A 13,183-nucleotide genomic window follows, 5' to 3' on the forward strand; every position below is an offset into this window, starting at 1 on the left:
GGTTATAAAATTGCTCAAGAGCCGTATAACTTAATTTACTTACCAGTAGTACTAAGAATGTCAAGAATGGAAAATAAATTGCTCGATCAAGATGGAAATTTTTTGAATTTACGAGTAGAAGAAGTAACTATTACATTAAGAGAAATGAAATAGTTTTTGTAATTTAAAAAAAATTATTTTATATACATATAAAAATGAGTAAATATACTAATATTAAAATAAATATTTCAGAGGGACAATTGAAAAAAATTAAAAAAGCAATTGATGAAGAAGGTGGTTATGGAGCTAGTATTAAATTAGCCCATTCAGATCTTAATGGTAATCATGTATTAGCAGTAACAAAAAGCCAATTGAATTAAATTAAGAAAGCATATGAAAATGGTACTGGTGTAATAATTAATTTAAGTAAAGCGCATCTCATTCACAATTCTAAAAAAGAGGTTGGATTTCTTGGAGCACTCTTACCTTTCCTTGGTACAGCTGGAAAATTATTTTCAAAATAAAACACAAATTATAAACAAATATATAGCAGACAAACCAATAAAAATACTTCTTCGTTCTAAAGTACGCAGAGATTTGGAGCACCCTTCAGTATTAATAACTGAGAAAATATATGAAATATTTGCACAACACGACATTACAATAAAATCTCTATCACATCTTTATATATTTATTTTAAGTTTGGTGTAGTAGTTAATGAAGGTGTTGGGTTAGTTTCATTAAAAGAAGAACTTAAATTAAAAAAGTTAAGTTTACAAAACTCTGTAATATCTGAAATTGTTAATGATATTATAATAAATGTTGTTAATAATTCTGATTCTGATCTATTGATTAAAAGGAGAAGTTTATGTTTTGTGAATTTATGGTAAATATTTTTAAAAAAAATAATTTTAAAAAAATTTATTTTTACTTATTAAAATGGAGTTTAATTGCAAAAAGCTGTGTAATAATATTTATTCAGATATACCAAATGCACAGAGTGCAACTGATAAAACTTTCAATAAAATATATCCAAATCTTCCAAGTGCACCTGATAAAGAAAATAAGATTATTAGTGCACATATATATTGCCTAAACACAATTAGTGAGATTCAAAAAGAAATAGAGGGTGAAAGAGAAAAGAGAAATATGTTAAGTAAATCATAGAGCTGTAAAAATAATTTCAGCAATTGATAATTCATTACTAGCAAGCACTATGGCACTTGGAACTATTGGAATTGGATTTTTAGCAACAATAATTGCAGCACCAGTAGCTATTGCATGTGAAGGTGCAGTATTAGGAACAGGTGTTTTATCATTAACAGGAGGGGAAGTTAATAAAAAATTAAACTTAAAAGCAGAAAAGCATGAAAAGATTAAAGTACTTGCTGATTCAAAACTAAATACAATAAGTGACTATATTTCTAAAGCTTTAGTAGATGGAAGTATAGATGACAATGAATTTAAGGTAATACGTAGTGAACTTGAAAAATTTAAAGCTATGCTTGAGCAAATTAGAACAAATTCAAAAGAATTAATGAATGAATAAACTAAAGAATCACTAACTAAACAAGGAAGAGATGAGGCAATTAATATACTCGAAAACAGATTTAGTAAAAATGTAAACGTCAAAACATAATTCGTTTAACGTTTTATGTTGTGTTTTTTTATCTTTATTTATAAAAAAGAAAAATGTCATTTCTAAAAATTGAAGATCCTGAAAAAAGAGACAAAATTGTCAAAGAATTCTTAGAAATTAAAAAAAGAATACGGCAGAATGATTTATATGAAAAGATGGGTGAAACTAATTTACAGTCAGACTTGAAAAATTGTACAAGCCATTTATTAATAGTCAAGATGGAATAAAAGAAAACATAAATAAATTGCAAGATCAAGCTAATAAATTCGCACTCACTTTTTCAAATTCTTATCCTGAAGCAAATAGAGAGATAATGATAAATGATTTTAAAGAACTATTGCCTAATCAGGAAGAAAATAAAGGTATGAGGCTAGGAAAAATTGCAACAGATTATCTAAGAATGTATGCTAATAGTAAAAAATCAACAAATACTACATTTGGAATACATTCTAAAGATTATATGTTTTATATTGGAAAAAAAACCAATACATATTAATGATAATGATATAACTATTGATTATGAAACATATTTTGGTACTCCTGGTCTTTGGGAGTTGATAGTAAAGTTTAATCCTGCAAAGAATTTATATACTGAAGATGACCTTTAAAAATATCGCAATATATTAATACGGACAGATACAATTTCTTCTCATGCAAAGCCATACAAACCAAAGTCGTCTCGTAGTGGAAAATACAGAGAAATAATAGCTCCTATTTGGAGAGATATAAATAAGAAGCGTAAATCAAAAGGAAATGGAATTGGAGGAAGAACAAGAATGCAAACTGTAATTCTTTCTAGTGACCTTAATGCAATAATTGAAATGCTTGAATTACGTATAGCTGCATTGGAAGCAGGTAACACTGGAGCAGGAAATGAAGCTGTTGCTATTTGTAATACATTATTAGATAAAGGTATAATAGATCGTGAAGAGTATAAATCAATACAAAATTATAAATCAGTGTATATAAAAAAAATATATAGTACATAAAAATGCTAATTGTTCATAATAAGAGATATATAAAGAAACATGCTATTGGAGGAAGTGGTATATTCGAAAGTATAAGAGATTTATTTAAATGAATAAAAGCGTCAAATGTAACAAGAGTATCATCAGCTATGTTGAAGAAGATGGCTGCTACTGATTTAGGAAAAACTGCAATAACCGCTGCTAAATCAGCAGGAAAAGAACTTTCTACATCAGCGATAGAAGCTGCTAGAAATGCTGCAGTTGAAAAAGAAAAACAAATAATTGATAAAGCATCTTCAAAAATAGTTTCACAACCTGTTATTAGTGAAAAAAGTAAAGAAATACTTTCGACTTTGGTTAGATCCAATGATCTGATTAATAATGCATACAAAAAAAATAATGCAGATGAGGTAACAACAAATATAAATGAAATATTGATGGGGTCTGCAATAAGATCAGTAAAAAAAGTATCAAATTAAAATGCTATAAGAATAGAAGATCTAGTTAAAAAGATGATGCGGCCTTCGACTTGCGTAGATTTAATTTGTTAAACCAATGAACTACGTGTAGACTTGCGTAGTAGACTTGCTAAATTTTTTATAAAGTTTTTAAGAACTTTCAGTCAAAAAAAAATTTTTTTTATATTGTATATAAAAAAATAAAATGACAACTTCCGAAGTATTAAATTTTACAGAAATACCAATTGTAGGTAATGGAATTGAAAGATTTGAATTCCATGAATATGAACCAATTAATGGTACAAATCTGAATGCTGGACAAATAACAATCAACATTGAGCAACACGATTTGTTCACACTTCCATCTGAAGCTTTTCTCTCATTTGAAGGACAACTTGTTAAAGCTGATGGAACAGCTTATGCTAATGCAGATGCAGTGGCGTTTACAAATAATGGTGTTATGCATTTATCAGAAAGTTAAAAATCAACAACAATAGATGCAAAAATTAGAGCAACATTTAATACAGCTGTTCCAGCATGTACAATGGCATATGCTGTTGTAATATCTAATAGAATGATAGAATTTCAATCAGACGGAAATAAATGAATATTGTTTATTAAATTTTTGTAAATTAAATTTCTTTGAAAATTGATTAAATTTTTTCTTTATATGATAAAAATGTTTAACACAAGAGAAAACTTGCAGAAACTGTTAAAAAAGTAACATTTCACAAACATCTAAAAATTATGTCACATTGTAATGATTGCTGTAGATAATGGGTTGATAAATAAAGAATCAATTATGTCAAAAGCAACAGAAGCAACTGATGAGAAAAGACCAGTTGGTAGACCTAGAATACACCCAGTAAAAGAAGTAAATGAGAAAAGATCAGTTAGAAGACCTAGAATACATCCAGAGAAGAAACAGCAGATAAATCCTTATATAGTGCTATGCGTGGAACTGGGCATGGATATAGATATCTTGAATTGCGTGATGGTAAGATTGATAATGGTTAAAGGATTAAAATATTAAATTCTGAAAAAAAAAATTCTGAAATATTAAAAAAATAAAATTTTGTCATATAAAAATGGGTACAGAGTATCTACTAGATGAAACTATTCCAGATAAAACATATTTAGAAATTTTAATCCCTGCACCTTTTGTATATAGAACATTGACAATTACAAAAGAGTAGGAGATTGCAAAATCTCGAAATATTACTTATTATTGTAGAATTCGAGGATGGGGATGCATTTATATTTCATATGCAAAGTTTCATATGAAATATTGACAAAAAAAAGTATTTTGAAAAATGATATAAAGAAAATGAAAATTAAAAAAATATATCTTGCTATATAAAAATGGAAAATTATTATAGAATGAGAAGAAGTGAATTATTAGAAGCGTTAGCACAGACACTTGTTTAGCGCACAAAAACTCAATCTACATCAGTGAGTAACACACTGATTGAACAAAGACAATCGCAATCTACAACAGGTTGGCTTATGTCATATGTACCTGATACAATTGAAAATACAGTGAATACATCTACAAATTGGCTTATTTCATATGTGCCTAATATAATTAAAAATACAGTGAATACATTGACAGCAAAAAAAGAACTTAAAAAAGTAAATTTAATTCTATTGCAGATTGGATTGTGTCATACGTACCTGATACAATTAAGAATAAAGTCAATCAAAAAATCAACTTATTAAAAAATTTATATAACAAATTGGAAGTTAGAAACAAAGTTGAACCTGAAAATAAAGTTGAAGAAATAAATAAAGAAATAAATGCAATAATATTTAAATTAAAGAAATCATCTTTTCAATATGTGACTAAACAATTTACAGCTTAAGGGATAGAAAGTTACGATGCTTTATTTTTCATAAGTGCTGCTAAAAATAACGCTATTAAAGTACTAAACGAAAATAGAAATTCAAAAGTTTATATAGTTCTCTATTGTGAAATGGAGCGTATTGATATTAAAACAGGAGAAACTATAATCACATCTGTTTCATTTAGAACGAATAATCAAGTTGTATTAGAATCAACAGATTTAGATGAGTTTTATGAAATATCAAAGCAGAAAAGTTTAGAATCATTATCGTTATATCAACAAGCGGGATCAGGTTGGAGATTTGTTTCTGTTGAAAATATGGATATAAATATTATTGAGTATAATCCTATTAAAGCTAAATCATATATTCCACTTGATAAAAATTTAGCAACTAAAAAAGCAACTATTAATATAAAGAATGAAGATAATCAATGTTTTAAGTGGTGCGTCACAAGAGACTAGATAAAGAGCTTTAAGATCAAGCTAAAAAAATAAACTGGGATAAAATAGAATTTCCAGTATCGTTAAATCAAATTACACAATTTGAGAAGAGCAATCAAGATATCAGAGTCAATGTTTATGGTTATGAAAACTCAGAAGTTCATATATTGCATGTATCAAAGAATAATGATCGTAAACATTTAATAGATTTACTATTAATCTCAAATGGCGAAACGAATTCTTATGGATCCGAGGGATCTAATCATTACTGTTAGAAAAAAAATTTAAGCAGATTACTTTCATCACAAACATCAAATAAACATTGCAAAAAACACTATTGTAGAAATTGTTTGTTAGGATTTAATTCAGAAGAATCTTTATCTAATCGAAAATCGTATTGTAAAACACATGATTCAGTACGTATTGAACTTCCACCACCAAATTCAACAATGCAATTTACTAATCTTAATAAATCAATGAGAGTTCCGTTTGTAGTATATGCAGACTTTGAAAGTTTTATCAAACAAATTGACACTTGTGAACCAAATCCGAATGAATCTTATACTAAACATTATCAGAAACATATTCCAAGTTCATTCTGTTATTATATTAAATGTTTTGATGAAAGTTTTTATCAAAGCAGTCCAGTCACATCTACTGCAAGTAGTGAAACAGATGATGTTGCACAAATTTTTGTTGATAGTTTACAAAAAGATATTAAGAAAATTTGTGATATGATTAAGTTTTCAAAAAAGATGATATATACTACTGAAAATAAGCATAATTTTAATGCAGCAACAGAATGTCACATTTGTACAGAAAGACTTGGAAAAGATAAAGTACGTGACCATTGTCATATTACTGGAAAATATAGAGGTGCTGCTCATCAAAATTGTAATTTAAATTATAAAATTCCAAAATTCTTTCCAGTACTATTTCATAATTTATCTGATTATGATTCTCACTTATTTATAAAGCACTTATTAGGAGGAAAATTTGTTATATACCAAACAATGAAGAAAAGTATATTAGCTTTTCTATAGAAATTAAAGTCGATGAGTATATTAAAGAGGGTAAGAAATTTGAAGTTAAACGTGAACTTCGTTTCTTAGATAGTTATAGATTTATGCCTTCTATTTTAGATGCTTTATCAAAGAATTTAGCAAAAAACCAGTGTAAAAATATCGGAAAATTATATTCAGATAAAAAATTAGATTTGTTGCTAAGAAAAGGTGTATACCCATATGATTGGGCTGATTCTATTAATAGATTTAATGAGACACAATTACCACCAAAAGAATCATTCTTTTCACAATTAAACGATGAAGATATAAGTGATGATGATTACTCACATGCACAGAATGTATGAAATGAGTTTAGTTGCAAAACATTTAGAGATTATCATGAATTGTACAATGTTTCAGATGTGCTTATACTAACTGACGTCTTTGAAAATTTTAGAGATGTTTGTATGAATTGTTATAAATTAGATCCTGCTTGGTATTATACATCACCAGGATTAGCTTGGGATGCTGCATTGAAGAAAACAAAAATAAAATTAGAATTGCTAAGTGATTACGATATGATACTAATGATAAAGAAAGGTATAAGAGGTGGAATTAGTATAATATCAAATAGGTTAGGAACTTCTAATAATAAGTACATGGGTGATGAGTATGATCAAAGCAAACCATCAACATTCATCCAATATTTAGATGCTAATAATTAATATTATTATATTTAGATGCTAAATATTTATATTTATATGGGCAATGAGTAAACCACTTCCAACACATGGTTTTAAATGGATGGACGAAAATGAAATAGAAAACTGGAAATCAGTTCCATGTATACTAGAGGTAAATTTAGATTACCCTGAATATCTACATGATGAACATAACGATTATCCACTTGCACCTGAAAGATAAAACATTGATAAAGTTGAAAAATTAGTGCCCAACTTGAATAATAAGAAAAAGTATATAGTACATTATGAAAATCTAAAACTATATGAAAAATTAGGATTAAAGATTACTAAAGTTCATAGAGGCATAAAATTTGAAGAAAGAGCATGGCTAAATGAATACATTGAACTAAATACAAACCTTAGAACTAAAGCAACTAATGATTTTGAAAAACACTTTTTTAAACTCATGAAAAAATCAGTATTTGGAAAAACAATGGAGAATGTTGAAAACAGAGTTGATATTAGATTAGTAACAGACAGAAATGAAGCTATTAAACTAGCATCAAAACCGAACTTTGAAAGTAGAACAATATTTGATAAAAACTTAGTCGCAATACATATGAAAAGAACAAAATTAAAATATGCTAAACCAATTTTTAGGAATGTGTATATTAGATTTGAGCAAAACTCTAATGAATGAATTTCATTATGGTTACATAAAGAAAAAATATGCTGATCGAGCAAAACTATTATTCACAGATACAGATTCTTTAGCATACGAAATCAAAACAGAAGACATTTATTCCGATATTTCTAAAGATGTTGAAAGCAAATTTGATACAAGTGAGTTTAACCCAAAACACCCAGCAATTAATAATGTAGGCTTTAAAGCTGGTGTTAATAAGGAAGTAGTAGGAATGTTTAAAGATGAGTCTGGAGAAGCACAAATTGAAGAATTTGTAGGACTCAGATCAAAGTTGTATTCTTACAAAGTACACGGAAAAAATAACAAAAAATGTAAAGGAGTAAAGAAAAATGTTGTTAAAAAGTATATAACACATGAAGATTACAAAGATTGTTTATCAAATAAAAGAGATCATATTAGGAAAATGAATGTAATAAGATCATATTTACATGAAATTTACACAGAAGAGGTCAATAAAATAGCACAGGAGACGATAAAAGACGATAAAAGAGTTATTTTTGAAGATGGTATACACACATTAGCGTACGGACTCTACAAACTAAAAGAAAATAATTTATAAGTCAAATAGGTCAAGAAGCCCAAATAGGCCAATTAGGCAAAGAGGTCAATAAAGAGCCAAAATAAGTCAAAGAGCCTAAAAATATAAATATCCATAAATAAAAATGGAAAATAACAATTATAAACTTATCAATGTTGAAGGAATAATTTTACCAAATGAACCACTAACAAATTTTCAATTGATCAAAGCAGCAAAAAAATTAAAAATAAAACGTTTTAGAGATGAATTACCCAAAAATACACAAAGAAAAGAATGCGGAATATTTAATACAGGAGATTCAAGTACGCAGGGATTTCACTGGATTTACTGGTATAAAGACGGAGATAAAAAAAATAAGTTTTGACTCTTATGGACTACCACCTCCCGCTGAAATTGTTAATTATTTAAAAATACCTGTTTATTATAATAGTGAAAGAGTTCAATTTGGAAATACCTCATTCTGTGGACACTTGTGTTTATATGTTTTTAAAAAACTAGATAAGGGACATGATTTTCAGAATAGTATTAATAATCTATGGTAATTTTTTTCTTTATATATAAAATGCCTGTTGATAAGTTTGGACGCGATACTACTTCAGCTGTAGCTGTAGATGGACAAAATAATGCCACTAGTAATATTAATATGAATTCTAATTAATTAATAAATGTAGCAGAATCTACTAGCTCACATGATGCTGCTACAAAAAATTATGTTGATAGTAAAACAATTAATCTTAATGAATTAGGAATAACACCAAATTCAAGTTTAACATGCCTTGGATTAGAAGAAAAGACTATTCCATCAAATACAGGTGCTGATGCAACAACAGTTTTTGTATAATCTTCTGGTCCTGGTATTCTCAGAAAATTATGGTTAGCATTGGAAGGATTAGATCCTAATCATGAAAATTGGTGGGAATCTAGAGTACGCATGTATGATGCATACAATTCTCCAGTAAATACTAACTCTGTTATACAACCTTGGACACCATATAACGATACTAATTATACGGTATTTCAGGGATTTGATCAGAATAGTGTATGCATATACTGCTCATCTGGCTTAGAAGATTTAGAAAATTTTTATCTTTCTTCGTGGAACGGTGTTAATATTAATTCATTTAATAATGAATTATCTGGGCTATTGTATCAATCAAGTAGTGCAATTGGTCCTACAACAACTATCTCATTTTACAGAAATTTAACTGATTCCATGCCTAGTGTTCCTACTGGAAGAAGATTAGTAGTTACATTAAACTCTGGGGATGCACAAATTAGACAACCTTGAAGTTTTCATATCATAGGATATGCTTTATTTTACGCTTAGCTAGATTTCACTTGTAAAATCATTTGAGAGAATTGATAAGTTTGAAAAATTCTTCAAATTTCCATGGATCTGAAGGATCTAAAAATTAATTTAAAATAGCAAAAAATAGCTCAGAGTTTGTTAGAGAGTTTGTAACCATAATATATTAATATATTATTCTTGGCTTAGTTGAAATGATTGAAATGTTTATGAGAATATAAATATGTTTATAGTTGAAATATGATATGAGCTTATAGTTAGGGATATGGTTAAAAAAAAAAAGGTGCGAGAACGCCCTTTTTATACTACTAATGTTAAGCCTAATAGTGTGGGAAACATCATTAGAAAATATAAAAAAGGACGCCCAGCTAAGACTACTCTATGCATGGGCATAGAAATTATTCGAAAGTTGAACAAGATTGAGGGCTATTAGCACCAAACCTAGCAAAAGATTTACAAAAAGGTCATAACTGTAAATTCTTAAACCGTTCGCAATAGCTTGAAAAATCAAGGTTTTGCAGATAGAGCTACCCGAAAAAAACTTTTCTTGAGTAAAAAGTATAAAAAGATGCGAGTGGCTTGGGCTAAGGAACATTTAAAGTAACCTTTTTGTTTTTGAGGAGCGGGAAAAATTTGACCCGCAATGGCTAAAAAACATAATAGATTTAATGCAATTCAATTCTTTCTGATTTAGCAAAATTAATTAATACATATCAAGCTAGATGGGTTTAGAAACACAGAGGTTTAGATCTTTTTCACTCAATCGAAGAAATTACATATGATAAAGGTTAAAATTTTTGTGTTTATACATATCGCAAAGGCTAAAGTTTAAATAAACTTAAAAGTTAAAACAAAGTTTTATTTTATTTTAAGTTTAGTTTTATTAAAATAAATAATGGGCGATTTCTATGCTATCACCATCGTTATCTACTAAGTTTGCTTATCACAACAGTGTAATGAAACTGAGTGAACAAAATATCTAAAAAAAAATATATCTTTATCATACCTTCAGTTACTTGACTGCTCTTGATCAAGCCAAAAGTTTCGATGTTTCAGATTTAAAATTAAACTACCTATCTTTTTGTGGACCATTCAATTTATGAATAAGAATTTGGATTTAATGAATTTCTGGCAAAAAAAGGCATTAAGAAGACTGCAGTATACAAATGCCCTAAACAAGGATAGTGTTCAAGGAACCAACTCGAAAGACTTTGTTGCCGCGCCTTCAGTCATACCAGAAACACCGTCTTCAAGTTCGAGAAACGATTCTATTAGTCCGTTAAAAACTAGTAGTAAATGTTTGGATAAACGCATAAAAAAGGGCACAAATCAAAGCTTATGCAAACACAAAACTATTGATACTTAATACTGGACATTTAATACTGGTCATCGATCATGTTATTGAAAAGGTATTTGGCAACAGCGAGCAGAGAATAGGAGTAGAAACTGCAGGACATACCAGCTGCACAAAAAGCATTCAAGTCCCCGTCAACTTCAATACACACTCTTGGAGAAATCTTCATGGCCAGGTTACTTTCGCTAAGTCATACTAATCACTCCCTATTCTAATGCAAAGAATAAAAAGGCTGAATGGATCTATAAAAAATTGAACATTGCAGATTAGGAGGTTTTATTTCTAATTGCTTTGGGTGCATTGCTGAAAAAGTGAAAGAGTTCGTTGCCAGAAGACAATCAATCAATCCGAGGTTTTTTTGAAGTGGCTGTGGAAAAAAAACTCAAACAAACTTCTACTAGCCGTATCAGTTTATATACAGAACCATTGGTTTATTCTCTGTTCAAAAGTGTATGCCGTAGTATGCAAGATGATTATTTTTTCTACAATGGAATTACTTGGAATTGATAAGAGAAAAACAGACAAAACGAGAACCACTAAATATAATTAGAAATGGAGCAGGGTGTGGGAGTTTTTCAAAGAATAATTCTAACAACTAAAAGAAGGTAGAAGTAATGAAATATATATATATATATATATATATATATATATATATATATATATATATATATATATATATATATATATATATATATATTAGAAAAATAAATAGTAAAATTATATGTAATGTGCATAAATACGCCTACTCCAAACCGTTTCCGGGAAATCAAAGCTCTTAATTTCTATGAGTTTAATCTGTTCCAAAACTTGTCATTCATTTTTAGATATGAAATGACAGGCTTCCAAAATCCTTTATTAACCGATTCAAAAATACTTATCGAGGTGTTCTATCTATCTATAAGTCAACTCTTAAAACATCCGATTACACTATTTCAAATAAAGAACCTCGTCTAATATAGATATTAAGTTCTTGATGAAAATATGAAAAGTAAAACGTTAATAGATTGTTTTGAAAATATAGTTATTCAGTATTTACTTGAATTAACAGACACAAATGTATTTTTCTATTTTTAAGTTTTAAAAAATTATATATTGTCATATTTTTTACTTTATATATTTATTTTATTGTTGCAATTTATCGTACCTTATTGTAATTATGTATTAACTTGTTTTATTTATTGAGTACTTGTAAATTTATATAATGAGAAGTTTGTAAAAATGCTTTACGTTTACTCTAGTGGCTTGATAACAAGAGTTCTTTTTTTTTTTCTTGCTTCTGTCGTTTTTAATTTTTATTTAAGTTTTATTGATGGAACTTGTAAAAAAAGAGCATTGTAAAATGTTTATAAACAAAGTAAATAAAAATAATAGTAAAAGTAATGCTGACTTAAATTGTGGCAGAGGAAAGCTTCTCGCTGCTATCTTGGCTGAAATTATAGACGCATTGATTCAACAGTTAAAGGAGATAGCCTTTTTCTTTCTAGTCATTAATCCAGACTCTAATGACGTACGGAAAGACTCTAATTTTGAAGCGAGAAAACAGACGGCAAAAGTGAGCGGGCGCCACTAACAAATCTCTGATTTGAGTTTGCAAAGCTGGAAAATTGCAAATAATTATGTGGTGGAACTACATCAATACAGGCGATTTTTAGAAAGAATGTTGTGACAACCAATTTCTACTTGCTGAATTCATATTTTTTTAAATTATCTGGAAGCGAGAAGAGAAAGAAACGTTTAAAGTGGACAAAGACTACCGGCGAAGTAGGATAATTCAGAAAGCAAGAAGCTACTTTTTTAGCTACAGTGAAACAAGCTCGTAAACTAGAGGTGATAAACGTCAGAAAACGAAGATAAATAAATGGAGAAACTTTAGAGCTTCTTAAAAAGTGAATAGAACACAACAGTTTCATAACTCCGAAACTGTCAGTGTTTTGGAATTGCTCAACGAGAAACAACCGATCAATAAAAATTTGTAACTGCATTTGACGACGCAAAAGACAGCGCCTGAATTTAAGCACTATCTAAGGCATCGACAATAAAACGACAAATAAAATCTGATTCTGGAAAATTCAAAATAGTGAATTTTAAAATTGACAAACTAAGATGTTCCTTTCGTAACGCAATAAAACCAGAAAATATACTCTCAAACAACATTGTTACACTATTAAGTTCAGTTCTGTGAAGAATGATGACATGTAAATGTTTGTTCATGTGATTGATGATATTGGTTATTAAAGTAGTCCGAGTTTATGATTTTTAAATA

The 13,183-nt window shown here is 28.5% G+C and overlaps 1 protein-coding gene across 1 annotated transcript; it reads left to right on the forward strand.

The window, feature by feature from the left end:
- The first annotated feature begins 7,101 nt into the window (after positions 1–7,101).
- Positions 7,102–8,281, forward strand: LOC136089740 (uncharacterized). Its single transcript, XM_065815820.1, has 3 exons — positions 7,102–7,188; positions 7,303–7,597; positions 7,677–8,281. The coding sequence occupies exons 1-3, from the start codon at positions 7,102–7,104 to the stop codon at positions 8,279–8,281; spliced, it is 987 nt and encodes a 328-aa protein (XP_065671892.1).
- Positions 8,282–13,183: the final 4,902 nt, after the last annotated feature.

Source organism: Hydra vulgaris, chromosome 13, assembly GCF_038396675.1.
Source record: "Hydra vulgaris chromosome 13, alternate assembly HydraT2T_AEP".
Lineage (NCBI taxonomy): Eukaryota > Metazoa > Cnidaria > Hydrozoa > Anthoathecata > Hydridae > Hydra > Hydra vulgaris.

Excerpts from the sequence above, each read along its gene's own strand:
- LOC136089740 (XM_065815820.1), top strand. The coding sequence starts at position 7,102 with ATGAGTAAACCACTTCCAACACATGGTTTTAAATGGATGGACGAAAAT. Across the intron at positions 7,189-7,302 it reads CAGTTCCATGTATACTAGAG|AAAAAGTATATAGTACATTA; the intron begins GTAAATTTAGAT and ends TTGAATAATAAG. Across the intron at positions 7,598-7,676 it reads ATCAAAACCGAACTTTGAAA|GAATGTGTATATTAGATTTG; the intron begins GTAGAACAATAT and ends ACCAATTTTTAG.